The sequence below is a fragment of the Corvus moneduloides genome, chromosome 6 (genome assembly GCF_009650955.1).
Source record: "Corvus moneduloides isolate bCorMon1 chromosome 6, bCorMon1.pri, whole genome shotgun sequence".
NCBI lineage: Eukaryota > Metazoa > Chordata > Aves > Passeriformes > Corvidae > Corvus > Corvus moneduloides.
The window spans coordinates 57399048-57414285 of record NC_045481.1 but is presented as its reverse complement, the minus strand read 5'-3'; the positions used below and the strand labels follow the sequence as shown (position 1 = coordinate 57414285).

Genomic DNA, 15238 nt, shown 5'->3' with positions numbered 1-15238 from the left:
AAGGCATTAACACAGCCATGGGAATCTGATGCCCGCTTTGATTTGCACAAAAGTTGGTGAGTCCTCAACTACAGCACTACCTATACTCTGATGAACCAGCTCCTGGCTCATGTTGAAGATCTTCCATGACAGCATTTGCCAGATTCCTGCACTCACTCCAGTAGGAGTACAGAGGTCTTGACCATTAAGTGCTCCCTTAAGGCCCTTGAAATCAGCACAGGACAAATCGTCCTGTTAAAGTCTTTGTATTGTGTTTACAATGTGGCTTCATGAACTCTTCAGGAGAACACTGATACGTGGAAAAGACTCTACAACTCGAAAGTTGCAAAGTAGGTATGTTTTAATCAGCTGAGGCACATGGGGGAATCTCTCCTCCAAAAACACAGGCACCTTCAGTGGCTCTTGGCTTAGTATTTATCCAGTTACAAGCTACATATGCGTCAGATTACACAATACGCCTGTACATATTCATTGCCTATCCCTGCTTTGTATTATTAGCTCTAAAGCTATTAACATATCAGTGCACTTATGCAGTGGTCCCTGGTGGCTGCGGGCCAGGGTCTCTGGGATAAAGTAAAGGTTTTCCTCAGATGAAGTAAGTAGTCTTCCTCGGGTTGAACTTTTTACCTCGCCTTCTTGCGCAGACTCCTTGTGTTCCTGGCCCAAGTCCAAACTTCAGAGCTGGTTCGGGCTGGTTTCAGGGTCCGAGAGCAGGATCTTTGGTCACGGTTTCTTCCCCTTATCAATGGTCTGCACCTCCCTTTTGCTTGCCAAGTGCAATAAATGTCAAGCAAGCAATATGCATTGTTTAGCAAGCAGCTACAAAATTCAGCAATACTAGCAATACCATGATCAGTAGTTAATGCTTAAAATTCTAAGCCTCCTGTATCAACACTGTGTAAACCATTTTCTGCTAATCTCACTCCTCATTCACACTCTCCAATCAATGCCATCACTTACACTGCTACACCTGTTGGTCTCATTGTGAAACAAATGATATGGATTAACAACAATGCTGTGAAAGACAGCTTTTCCTTTCAATAGAATGATTTCCCTAATTTGTGGTTCCACAAGTGAGGAGGCTGACTGGGCCGGAGCAAGGAACTAGGGGAGGGATGAAACAGCACAGCAGAGGCTAAACTTGCTCTGTCCACTTGTGAAACTGTGTTTCTAGTGAATGTGTATGTCTTCTTCAAACCATGAAACAGATCATTGCCACTGAGAGATTAGATATTTTCTGTATTGTTCTCTGCAAATGAAGCCTATTTAATTTTATTTAATTTGCATAAATTAGTACTTAGAAAAGATCAGATCCACTCAGTAGGGATATAACAAATTGTAATCAGCTTTTGTCTGGCATCTCTGAAATTAGAGATTTACAGCAACTGAGAACCTCCTCTGAGAAGACAGACTGTGTTGACACTAAATGACACAAAAGACCATTATCAAACAGTCACAGAGTTTGTATTAGTTCAGCGGAAGATGTCTAACTTTGACTTCTTTATACAATTAACTGAACTGTTTTCTCATACAAAGTTTTTATTACAGGAGATGTCCAGGGAAAATTTGCAGCTCACTTTCTAACCTTGGTGCAATGCAAATTTTATTAACAAACGAAGGTACTGCAGACTGCACAGGAACTGGAACAGATGGCCAGTCTGCAGGACCACAGAAAGGTATGGCACACTTAAAGAGCTCATTTGTAAAAGCCACTTTGAAAAGTATCCCATCTGCAGGAAACTAATAGGCCAGTGAGAATTTCTTTTCATGGTAAAATGCTTTTAGCTCTATGTCCTTGTCTAGTTTTCTTCCACAGATGGATTTCTGTAAAAGTCAGACTGACCATAATAGAACAGTCATAACAAAGCAAGACTGGCTGTTCTGGGCAGATAATAGTAAATACAGTGCTACTGTGAGTCATTTCCCCCAGAACTGGTATGTGAGGCTCAACAGAGTTCTTTCTCTGTCATTATTCTGGTGAAGAGGCACACATCCCTAACTTGTGAATGCAGGAGAAGGACAGTGAGCAGCGGAACACTATCCATAGGCTCTTCTATTACCATGGAAAACTCGGGAATACATTCAAGTTGAGTTTGCATGGTTGTCAGTTAAAAACATCAGCATTTTCCCTGCAACATGAAAATACTTCATCTGAGATCACTGACATAAAAACACAGATCTGGACCCTTGTTATGACATCCTAATAGTCCCTTTCCACAATACAAACATTCCTCACATAAGTTAAAAAATGTGACCATGAGACAGACAGGAACCATGCCTGCCTATCCTGGGCTAGAAAAGAATGGCAAAGAAAAGAGCAGTTCTTCATGGTTTAACAAAATTCACATTACTAGCTTTATTGGATTAATGAATAAATATATATGCAGCTCACTGGGTAAGACCTAACTCAAGAGAAAACCAATCAAAATTGATAACCTGAAAAAGCCAAGAACATGGTCATTAGCTAAGAAACACTACAGCAGTGTCTCTACTCTGAAGGGTCCTCCACTGCCAGAGGACCAGCTTTGTACCCCAAGCCTATCACTTTGAGGGCTGACACAGAGCAGTTAAAACACCTGAACTGTTCCAAAAATAGGCTTCTCAACCTTTTTTTCAAACTGTGAAATGGCTCAGCTATTTCTAAATGCCACTGAATCAAATCCAGTGACATGTGTAGAGAGACACCGTGACAGTAACCTTCACCATCTCTTCCCCAGTGTGTTTGGCTTTTCTTTTTTCCTCTCAATAAGGCTTAATCTCACTGTCTGGCTGAACATTAATCCGCTTTCACCAAGTCCCAAACTAATGCCTGCTGCATTAATACACTGTATTGGGGTTTGATGCTGGCTAAGCACCAGGCACCCACAAAAGAACTGTTCACTCATTTCCCTCTGCTGTAATTAAGCAGAGGAGGGGAAATTAAATCAAAAGACTTAGGGGGTAAGATCAGTATTAGGGGAAAAACACTTTAAGACAAAACAGGTTCAAAACTTAGAGAGTATAAAGAAAATTTATTAACAGAATTAAAAGTAAAAAGGGTAATAAGAACTAAAATAAACCTTTAGAATACCTTTCCTTCCCAGTCCCTTCCTCTTTCTCCTCAGGCAATGAGACAAAATATGGCGGTTTTGGCCAGTCTTTCACTTTCTAGAAATCTTTCCTCAGTACACTTAGGGAAAAAAAGTTTCTTTCTTCTGCTGTGCCATGGGATCCTTCCCACAGGAGATAGTTCTCTGTGAACTTTTCTAGCGTGGTTTTAACTTCCACAAGCAGCAGTTCCGCCCGAACCTGCTGCAGTGTGAGTCCCTCCTATGGGTCAAGCAGTCTTCCCACAACTGCCTAGCGTGGGTCATTTTAGTTCATGGGGTTTAGTCATTTAAGGATAAGCTGTTCTAGTTTGGAAATAAGGGTTCTCTATTTCTGGAAGCAAAGGTCTGCTCTCTCTATTTGAGTTCCTTATTAGATTACAGCTTTTCAGTATCCCCTCGCTCCAGCATCGACACTCTTTCTCACAGGCTGCACATGGATCTCTGCATCCCCCCATGCACTTATGAGTGACAGGGAAACAGTCTGTTGTATCATAGTCCTCACCACGGCTTGCAGGAGAATCTCAGCTCTGGTGCTTGGAGCACCTCCTCCCTCTCCGTCTTCTCACTGACCTCGGTGCCGGCATGTTGGTTCTCCTCACGTGTCCTCACTTTTCCTTTTTCTCCGACTCAGGAGAAAGTTGGTGCCTGTAGGTTTGTTTGTTCTCAAGTTCTATCAGTTGAAAAGTTCTTACAGAGCTCCGCTGCACTGAAATGGTTGATTCCATCTGGGCTCCATATCAGGGAATAGTTTTCCATGTTTTCATTGCTGGCCACATGGGTTCTGCCAGCCTCACACGGGCAGCCCTGGCCGCGTCATCTCGGCCTCAGAAAGGCCCCAGCAGCCACCTCACCACCCCTCAGGAAAAGAAAGAGAGCTTCCTGCGCTTTTCCCTTTCTTAAATATGTCATCACAGAGGCGTTACCAAGTTCTCTAATTGGGCTACTAACCTGCCCATCATCAGAACCTTCAGCAACTGGCTCTGTGCTGGACATAGAAGTTTCAAGCAGCTTTTCTCCCACCTCCACCAAAGGCTGTGTTAATCCAACACACACTGCAAATCCTGAAGGTATAAATTACACACAATTCAGTATAAAAGGAAAGCATAAGGCTTTCTTCGCACTACAGCTATTACTTCTAGGAAGGCAAGTGGAATACAGGTAAGTTTTCATCAGATCCTGATGTAGAAATCTTTCTTTCAATTTGCAAACACTTCAAGTAATTAATTGCTTCTGAAAAATACATCATCCTTTGCTCTTTCTCGCTCTTGCTTCTTTTTCTTTGTCCTTACAGACAGGATATATTCTCTCTGCAGAAATTAGATAAAAATATTTCATTGAAAGTGGTATGGTATTCTGCTATTATTAGTATTCTGCAAAGATTGCTGACGTGCCATTTCAGTTGCTTGGGAAAATCAAAGTCCTTTAACAGCAAACATAAGGAAGATCTTGTCTCTGATCTCTCTGATGATTCTGAAGGCTTGCTGTTGTAGAACCACTTGAGGATATTGCGGAGACTCAATTTCTCCCTGTTTCTCTAACTATTTCCCATTGAAAATAACTACGCATGCTTCTCCAGTAGAGATATATTTTTTGCTTTATGGACAGGATGAAGACCGTTAATTGTTACGTGCTGTTACTTTGCTGGAAAGCAATTTGCTGCAACAGCTGTCAGCTCACCAATATTACCATAGCAGTGGAAAGAGAAGAATGTGAATTCTGCATTACGGTGAATGCCACGTGGTGCTCAGGATACTGCTTCACAAGGGTGAGACTTAATCTCAGGCACCAGAATTAAATATTTCAAGTGATGTATGAGTAACCCATTCCTGCAGTCCATAGCAAACACATAGACTGATGAGCCTTGTGAAAGAACAGGCTGAATAGCTGCTGTGCTGTCTGACACAAGAGTAGATGCACAGCCAATCTGAAGCACAGACAGGAGGGTGAAATATCGTAGTAAAATTCAGTAAATTTAGTTTTTAAATTAAAATTCAGTGAATTAACTGGCTGCATATATTACGTTTATATTGTATAACTAGAGTTAGAAATATTACAGTCTGGATCTCTGCTTCGTGCTCAGTTTGTGGTTGCAAGCAGATACAATAAAGCAGCCATTACTATGTAGACTCCTGTAGCGGGTTGAGTTCGAAACCGGGCGGAAACACCAATTAAATGGAGTGGTTTAGGTTCAAAATATTCCTTACTTACTTATTTTCCTTCTGTGAGATAAGAATTAGGAGAAAAGCAAAGCAGGCACAAACCTTAAACAGTTGCAGTACAATGAAAAGAGTTTTATTACTAATAGAATTAAAAGTAAAGAGAAAATAACAAAACAAAATTAAAGCAAATCCCCCCACCCCCCCCAGCACTTCTCTCCTTTTACTCAGCTCACACAAGGGATAACAGAATATGGGATGTTAGTCAGTGTTCCAGTTCTTGAAAAGTCTCTCTCTATGCTTAAGGAAAAAAGGGTTTTCCTTCAGTTGCACGTGGTTCCCAAACTGCCACTAACAGCAGATCCGCCCGGAAACAAACAATCTACTGTGTGTAGAACATCTCTCCCATGAAAAATCTCACAGTTCCTTCACACTACAAAACATGGGCCATCACATGGGGTTATTCATCTTTTTAAGGATAAGTTATTTTGGCCTGCACACAAAGGCTTTTCTTCGCCACAAGTCTCTAACAGCCTCTCACTACTTCTATATAGCCTGGCATAGGCATTCTTCACAATCTTCACAGGCACACGAAGATACTCCATCCCGCCATGTTCTTCAAATGGATTAAAGAGACAAACAGTTTGTGGTATTACAGTTTCTTACCATGGCCTGCAAGAAGGTTTCTTTTAAGCTGCGCGCCAGAATCGCGGCACCTCCCTCTTTTCTCCCGTCGCCATGCTCAGCTCTGTCCCACGTGACTCACTTCTCTTTCTCTCTGACTCTGAAGCCACCACGTTGAAGAGTGTTCTTGTTCAGGCTTTACGGTGGGGAAAGCCTCGCTCCCTCTGTGCTGCTGGCTGTGTGGTGTCCTCTTCAGTTCAGCACGAAGTGTGCTGGCTGCAGACAGGAGACTCTGCCGGCTCCCGTTGACTCCGCCGGCTCCGCATGGAGAGGAGAGGGACCCGCCTGTCCCCAGAAGCCACGCTGGATGGTTTTAGCTGTGAGCAGTCCATGGCTGGTTTTAGCTGCCTGAGGCTCCGGGACAGGCCCCCCGCAGCGACCCAGGGTCCAAGCTGCAGCGTTGGGAAAGGGGGAAAGGGGCAGTGGCCCCGGCCCGGCCCGGCGGGGCCGGGAGGCTCGGAGCCCCCCCACCTTCCAGCAGGCGAGCTCCGACAAAAGGGGAAGTCCCGCCTCTCTGTGCGGTTTAAATATGTAAATTGTGAGAAGCGTAATTGGTCTTAAAGACTGTCCATCAACTCAAGGTCAACCCAATACAACTCCTCTACTCCTTCAAATAATTTGAAGAATCTAGCAATTGACCTGAAAGATTGTCTGGTGATGGATGATATGACACAAATTTGCCATAGCAGTCCTCCTGAAAGGGCAAATTTAAGTGAAATTAGAAGAGTCAGACCCAAATGCTTTTGATCTCAATGGGATTTTCCCATTTTATAAAAATTTTGAAATCTACCCCATAACAAATTTCAAAACAGTTATTTCCTTCTTGTAATTTCAGGACCCAGTATATAAATACCCACCAGTGTCATTTGTTCAGCAAACCTGTACCTTCAAGGAGGTCGTGTATGAAACAGTGAAGATCCTTGGCTGTGGTGATCATCCTGAATCTTTTTATTCATACCCAGTAGCTACAGAATGTCACTGTGACACCTGTGACACTGACACCACTGACTGCACTGTGAGGGGACTGGGGCCATCCTACTGTTCCTTCAGTCAGAATGGAAGTAACCAGTGAAGGGTACTGGAGAGAGCAGTTTGGCTTTACATGTTCCCTGCTAAGTAAAGGTACTGTTCAGGCTTAAATGGAAGATAACAGGCTATGCTATTTAGAAACTGCCAAGTCTGAAACAAAGATTTTTAAGGCCAAAATGAAGAGCTATGGACTAAACTGCTCTTCAGGCCTTTCTTACTTCACCTATCAGTTGCCTTAAAGTCATTTTCATAGGTCTGTAAAATGCTTCTTCTGCCAATTTCTTCTGCCCTTTCCCCCTCCTCCTCTTTATCACAACTTTGTTATTTATATTCCTGTATTTCCACTGCCTGGTTCACATAGATTATGCTATGCGTTTCGGTGCTTTCCAAAAGTTCCCAAGTTTCAAGTCTTTATTATCTCCTTCTTTTCATCTCTCCTAGGAACACATTTATTTTAAAAAGGCCTTGCTGCTGGTTGTGGTTCTATTAGCTGGATTGTAACCTTTCTCAGCTGAGATCCTGACTGATTTTTAAAATAAAAATGTGTATGTCTTCTTCAAACCATGAAACAGATCATTGCCACTGAGAGATTAGATATTTTCTGTATTGTTCTCTGCAAATGAAGCCTATTTAATTTTATTTAATTTGCATAAATTAGTACTTAGAAAAGTACTTAGAAAAGATCCACTCAGTAGGGATATAACAAATTGTAATCAGCTTTTGTCTGGCATCTCTGAAATTAGAGATTTACAGCAACTGAGAACCTCCTCTGAGAAGACAGACTGTGTTGACACTAAATGACACAAAAGACCATTATCAAACAGTCACAGAGTTTGTATTAGTTCAGCGGAAGATGTCTAATTTTTTGACTTCTTCATACAATTAACTGAACTGTTTTCTCATACAAACAAAGTTTTTATTACAGGAGATGTCCAGGGAAAATTTGCAGCTCACTTTCTAACCTTGGTGTGACGTGAAATTCATTAACAAACGAAGGTACTGCAGACTGCACGGAAGCTTTCGCGCAGGTGTAGGGTGGGGTTTCCTTCGGCAGCGGCGGTGTGATTAAAAAAGGGCTCTAGGGTATGCGGCGAACAGGAGCATGGCACGTCTCTGAGGGCGTGGCACGGCAGTTTGCACAGCAGTTTGCACAGGAAGGGCAAGCAGACAGGGTTGCAGGTATACTCCTGCTAGTGGGGTTTTTAGTTTGTTTTTGTGTTGAGATTTGGCTGGTTGGTTGGGTTTTTTCAGTAATGGTCTTTACATGATCAAAAGCTACAGCTAGTAAAAGTGTACTTAGCCATACAGAACCCTCCAAGAAGGACACGTCTGTCCAGACCCCTTCCTGTGAGGAGTGTTTGAGCTTGTCAGTAGGACCAGTGGACGTTGTAAAAGACACTTGCCTGAGGTGTGAACAGGTGAATGATCTCCTTTCTCTAGTGGCCGAGCTTAAGAAGGAAGTAGAAAGACTAAGGAGCATTAGAGAAAGTGAAAGGGAAATAGACTGGTGGAGTTTCACCCTTCCATCCTTGAGAGACGCCCCCCAGGTGTCAGAGGACTCCCATGCCTCCTACCGTCAGGCAATAGGAGAACACCTGGTGGATGAAGGGGAGTGGAAATGGGTTCCTGCTGGGGCAGGTAATAAAAATTCCTCCAAACCCCATCACCTACCCAGCTGCCACTTCAGAATAGGTATGAGGCCCTGGATGGGGAGGGTCAGCCAGATGACACAGAAGAAAATAATCTGTCCAGTGGGCCTCCCAATTGTACTTCGTCTGTCAGACAGATCACTACCTCTAGCATTAAAAAGAAAAGAGGGTAGGTGTGGTAGGCGACTCCCTTCTGAGGGGAATAGAGGGCTTTGGGTGTTGACCAGACCCATCCCACAGGGAGGTCTGTTGCCTCCCTGGGGCCCGTGTATGGGATATTACCAGGAGACTCCCTGGGCTGATTCAGCCCTCTGATTATTACCCATTGTTGATACTCCAGGCTAGCAGTGATGAGATTGAAAAGAAGAGCACCAGGGCAATTAAAAGGGACTTGAGGGCACTGGGTTGAGTGGTTAATAGGGCAGAAGCACAGATAGTGTTTTGCTCAGTCCTTCGGTGGCAGAGACAAATGATGAAAGGAACAGGAGAGCCCACATTACCAACAAGTGGCTCAAAGGTTGGTGTCATTGGTAGAATTTTGAGTTCTTTGATCATGGGGCAATTTCACAGCACCTGGCCTCCTGGAGCCAGATGGACTCCATCTGTGTGTTAAGGGCAAAAGGATTCTAGCCCATGAACTGGTGGAACTCGTTGAGAGGGCTTTAAACTAGGTTTGAAGGGGGAAGGGTATGCAACTGGGCTCTCCAGAAGCGAGCCCAAGGGTGGTAAGCCAGAGTCAGGGGTGAAATCAGCAGCCCAGCTGAAGTGCATGTACACTAATGCACGCAGCATGGGTAACAAACAAGAGGAGCTGGAAGCCATGGTATAGCAGGAAAGCTATGGTGTAGTCGCCATCATGGAAACGTGGTGGGATGACTCGCGTAACTGGAGTGCTGCAACGGATGGCTACAAGCTCTTCACAAGAGACAGGAGAGGGAGAAGAGGTGGAGGGGTAGCCCTTTATATTAGAGAGGCTTTTGATGCCATGGAAATTGAAACTAATGACAACAAAGTCGAGTGCCTATGGGTAAGAACCAGAGGGAAGGCCAATAAGGCTGACATCCTGGTGGGAGTCTGTTATAGACCACCCAACCAGGAGGAAGAGGTGGATAACTTATTCTATAAGCAGCTGGAGGATGTCTCAGGATCACCAGCCCTTGTTCTTGTTGGTGAGTTTAACCTACCAGATACCTGCTGGGAACTCAACACAGTAGAGAAGAGGCAGTCCAGGAAGTTCTTAGAGTGTGTGGAGGACAACTTCTTGTCACAGTTGGTGAGCCAGCCTACCAGGGGACAGACTACGCTAGACTTGCAGTTTGCAAACAGAGAAGGGCTGGTGGGAGATGTGGTGGCTGGAGGCCGTCTGGGGCACAGTGATCATGAAATTATAGAGTTTTCAATATTTGGTGAAATAAGGAGGGGCATCAATAAAACTTTCACACTGGACTTCTGTAGGGCAGACTTTGGCCTATTCAGGAGACTTATTCAGAGAGTTCCTTGGGAAGCAGCCCTTAAAAGCAAAGGAGTCCAGGAAGGATGGGTGTGGTTCAAGAGAGATCTTGAGGGCACAGGAACAGACTGTCCCTGTGTGCTGAAAGATGAGTCAACAAGGCAAATGTCCAGCCTGGATGGGCAAGGAGCTTTTGAAGCAACTAAGGAATAAAAAGAGGATGTATCATCTTTGGAAGGAGGGTGTAGTGGTTTGGTCTAAAATACTCATTACTGTTTATCTTCTGTGAGATAAGAATTAGGAGAAATGCAAAGCAGGCACCAAACTTGAAAGAATATAAAGAAGTTTATTAACAGACCTAAAAGAAGGGGAAAAAAAATTATACCACCTTCAGAACTCTCCTCCTCCCCCCACCTTCCTCCCTTCTCCCACTGACAATGTAAAAAGACAACCCTTAAGATGTTCAGTCTGTTTACCACTTCCATAATAACCTTGTTCAGTCCATTTAAAAGAGAAGTCTCTTCTTGCTCATGCTATGAAAACATTATCACAACAAGACAGCCGCCCACTTCCAAATATCGTTCAGTCCATTTAGGAAGAGGAGGAGTCTCTCTGCTCGCATGTGAGTCCCTTCCCCCGACTTGCAGCTTTTCCCGCAACTGCTTTCGAGGGTCCACTCTTGAAGTTTTTTGGGGTACAATTTTAAGGTTGAGCCGTTCAGAAACAAAAAACAGAGGCCCTTCTCCTTCCCTGGGAGCAAAGGGTCTTCCTCAGCTTCATTGTTAGGACTATCTCTGGGAGCATCTCTAGGGACTGAGGTTTTCTCCTTTCCCGTTTGGAGCAAAAGTCCTCATCTGGTCCATCTCTCCCTGTCCAAACTTCTCATGAAATTACAGCTGCGTCAGCATCTGCCTATCTCAGCGCAGGTGCTTTTGCTTGCGAGTTGAACACTCCACCCCCCATATCTTCATGAAATTACAACGGGATACTCTGATACATCATAGCTTCACAACAGAATTTCAGCTTTAATCATCTCCTCTCTCTCTTCACTCAGGTTTTCAGCTCTTCACAGCAATAAAAGGGTTAATCTCACCTCGGCCTTGCAGCTTTGCAGCTGGAATGTTGAATTTTTCTTATCGCAGTGGAGAGGGGGGAGAGCCGAGCCGCTCCGGCTGCCCACGGCAAGGCAGTGGGGGGGGTTCCATGGCTGGAACAGGTCCATTGACTCCAGGATGGCCGTGGCCCGGCCCGGCCTGGCCCAAGCAGGGCCTGGCTGGGCCTGCTGGCCCCCACACGGGCCCGCAGCCACCTGTCCCAACACTGGAAATGAGAGAGAGCTTGGGGGGTTTGTCTATTCTTAAGTGTGGATCACAGAGGCAGTCACAACTTTAAGTGGCTTAAAGAATTGTCCATATTCAAACTGGCCAGCTGATAGGTTCTATCAGGTCATAGAGGAAGCTGTAAGCACCCCTTAGCAAGGACATCCCTTCCGGGACTATGCTTGCTATGACAGAGGGTCAAGTATTTCAGGAAATATTTAAGGGGGTTGTTAGGGCATATAGAAAAAAAATTAGAGAGGCCAAAGCTCAGTTAGAACTTAATTTGACAACTTTTGTGAAGGATAATAAAAAATGCTTTTACAAATATATTAATGGCAAAAGGAAGGGTAAGAACAACCTTGGTTCTCTACTGGATGCAGGAGGGAATTTAGTGACCACAGGTGAGGAGAAGGTGGAGGTGTTTAACACCTTCTTTGCCTCGGTCTTTATCGGAAAGACGGTTTGTCCTCAGAACAGTTGTCCTCCAGGGCTGGTAGATGGTGTCAGGGAGCAGGATGGTCCCCCTGTTATCCAGGAGGAAGCAGTCAGAGAACTGCTGAGCCGCTTGGATGTTCATAAATCTATGGGACCAGATGGGATCCATGCCAGGGTGATGAGGGAGCTGGCAGATGAGCTTCTGAAGCCGCTCTCCGTCGTTTACCAACAGTCCTGGCTCACTGGTGAGGTTCCAGATGACTGGAAGCTGGCCAATGTGATGCCCATTCTCAAGAAGGGTAGGAAGGAGGATCCTGGAAATTATGGGCCAGTCAGTCTAACCTCAGTACCTCATAAGGTAATGGAACAGTTTATTTTGAGTGCCATCACACAGCACCTACAGGATGGCTGGGGGATCAGATCCAGCCAGCATGGGTTCAGGAGGGGTAGGTTGCGTTTGACCAAACTGATCTCCTTTTATGACCAGGTGACCTGCCTGATGGATGCGGGAAAGGCTGTGGATGTTGTCTATTTGGACTTCAGCAAGGCCTTTGACACTGTTTCCTACAGTAAACTCCTGGAAAAGCTGGCAGCCCACAGCTTGTACAGGTGCACTCTTTGCTGGGTTAGGAACTGGCTGGATAGCCGGGCCCAGAGAGTGGAGGTGAATGGTGCTGCATCCAGTTGATGGCCAGTCACTAGTGGGGTCCCCCAGGGATCTGTGCTGGAGCCAGTTTTGTTTAATATTTTTACTGACGATATGGATGAGGGTATTGAGTCTACTAATAGTAAATTTGCAGATGACACTAAGCTGGGAGTGTGTGGAGATCTGTTGGAAGGTAGGAGGGCTCTGCAAAGAGACCTGGAATGGTTGGATAGATGGGCAGAGTCCAATAAGATTAAGTTTAACAAGTCCAAGTGCCAAGTCCTGCATTTTGGTCACAATAACCCCCTGCAACACTATAGGCTGGGGACAGTGTGGCTGGACAGTGCCCAGACAGAAAGGGACCTGGGGGTACTGCTCAACAGCTGACTGAACATGAGCCAGCAGTATGCCCTGGCGACCAAGAAGGCCAACGGCATCCTGGCCTGTACCAGGAATAGTGTGGCCAGCAGGACCAGGGAAGTCATTCTTCCCTTGTACTTGGCACTGGTGAGGCTGCACCTCAAGTACTGTGTCCAGTTCTGGGCTCCTCAGTTCAGGAAGGATGTTGAGACCCCTGAACGTGTTCAAAGGAGGGCAACAAGGCTGGTGAAGGGCTTGGAACACAAGCCCTATGAGGAATGGCTGAGGGAGCTGGGGTTCTTTAACCTGGAGAAAAGAAGACTCAGAGGTGACCTTATCATTCTCTACAACTACCTGAAAGGTGGCTGTAGTCAGGTGGAGGTTGGTCTCTTTTTCCAGGCAACAATTGACAGAACAAGGGGACACAGTCTCAAGCTGTGCCAAGGGAAATTTAGGTTGGATGTTAGGAAAGAGTTTTTTACTGAAAGAGTGATAAAGTTCTGGAATCATTTGCCCGGGGGGGTGGTGGAGTCACCATCCTTGGATGTGTTTAAAGAAAGATTGGATGTGGCACTCAGTGCCATGGTTTGTTGAGGTGGTGTTAGAGCATGGGTTGGACTTGATGATCTTGAAGGTCTCTTCCAACCTGGTGATTCTGTGATTCTGTGATTGATTCTGTGAAACTGGAACAGATGGCCAGTCTGCAGGACCACAGAAAGGTATGGCACACTTAAAGAGCTCATTTGTAAAAGCCACTTTGAAAAGTATCCCATCTGCAGGAAACTAATAGGCCAGTGAGAATTTCTTTTCATGGTAAAATGCTTTTAGCTCTATGTCCTTGTCTAGTTTTCTTCCACAGATGAATTTCTGTAAAAGTCAGACTGACCATAATAGAACAGTCATAACAAAGCAAGACTGGCTGTTCTGAGCAGATAATAGTAAATACAGTGCTACTGTGAGTCATTTCCCCCAGAACTGGTATGTGAGGCTCAACAGAGTTCTTTCTCTGTCATTATTCTGGTGAAGAGGCACACATCCCTAACTTGTGAATGCAGGAGAAGGACAGTGAGCAGCGGAACACTATCCATAGGCTCTTCTATTACCATGGAAAACTCGGGAATACATTCAAGTTGAGTTTGCATGGTTGTCAGTTAAAAACATCAGCATTTTCCCTGCAACATGAAAATACTTCATCTGAGATCACTGACATAAAAACACAGATCTGGACCCTTGTTATGACATCCTAATAGTCCCTTTCCACAATACAAACATTCCTCACATAAGTTAAAAAATGTGACCATGAGACAGACAGGAACCATGCCTGCCTATCCTGGGCTAGAAAAGAATGGCAAAGAAAAGAGCAGTTCTTCATGGTTTAACAAAATTCACATTACTAGCTTTATTGGATTAATGAATAAATATATATGCAGCTCACTGGGTAAGACCTAACTCAAGAGAAAACCAATCAAAATTGATAACCTGAAAAAGCCAAGAACATGGTCATTAGCTAAGAAACACTACAGCAGTGTCTCTACTCTGAAGGGTCCTCCACTGCCAGAGGACCAGCTTTGTACCCCAAGCCTATCACTTTGAGGGCTGACACAGAGCAGCTAAAACACCTGAACTGTTCCAAAAATAGGCTTCTCAACCTTTTTTCAAACTGTGAAATGGCTCAGCTATTTCTAAATGCCACTGAATCAAATCCAGTGACATGTGTAGAGAGACACTGTGACAGTAACCTTCACCATCTCTTCCCCAGTGTGTTTGGCTTTTCTTTTTTCCTCTCAACAAGGTTTAATCTCACTGTCTGGCTGAACATTAATCCGCTTTCACCAAGTCCCAAACTAACGCCTACTGCACTAATACACTGCAAATCCTGAAGGTATAAATTACACACAATTCAGTATAAAAGGAAAGCATAAGGCTTTCTTCGCACTACAGCTATTACTTCTAGGAAGGCAAGTGGAATACAGGTAAGTTTTCATCAGATCCTGATGTAGAAATCTTTCTTTCAATTTGCAAACACTTCAAGTAATTAATTGCTTCTGAAAAATACATCATCCTTTGCTCTTTCTCGCTCTTGCTTCTTTTTCTTTGTCCTTACAGACAGGATATATTCTCTCTGCAGAAATTAGATAAAAATATTTCATTGAAAGTGGTATGGTATTCTGCTATTATTAGTATTCTGCAAAGATTGCTGACGTGCCATTTCAGTTGCTTGGGAAAATCAAAGTCCTTTAACAGCAAACATAAGGAAGATCTTGTCTCTGATCTCTCTGATGATTCTGAAGGCTTGCTGTTGTAGAACCACTTGAGGATATTGCGGAGACTCAATTTCTCCCTGTTTCTCTAACTATTTCCCATTGAAAATAACTACGCATGCTTCTCCAGTAGAGATATATTTTTTGCTTTATGGACAGG

General features: G+C 44.3%; 1 protein-coding gene across 1 annotated transcript; it reads left to right on the top strand.

Moving 5' to 3' along the window:
• The first annotated feature begins 4695 nt into the window (after window positions 1–4695).
• Window positions 4696–7444, top strand: LOC116445813 (follitropin subunit beta-like). The gene is made up of 2 exons (XM_032112824.1): window positions 4696–4854; window positions 6765–7444. The coding sequence occupies exons 1-2, from the start codon at window positions 4696–4698 to the stop codon at window positions 6999–7001; spliced, it is 396 nt and encodes a 131-aa protein (XP_031968715.1). The 3' UTR covers window positions 7002–7444.
• Window positions 7445–15238: the final 7794 nt, after the last annotated feature.

What these genes read in the sequence shown, in the direction of transcription:
- LOC116445813 (XM_032112824.1), top strand. Translation starts at nt 4,696, where the DNA reads ATGAAGACCGTTAATTGTTACGTGCTGTTACTTTGCTGGAAAGCAATT. An exon ending in CAGGATACTGCTTCACAAGG is followed by an intron (nt 4,855 to 6,764) that starts GTGAGACTTAAT and finishes TTGTAATTTCAG; the next exon opens with GACCCAGTATATAAATACCC.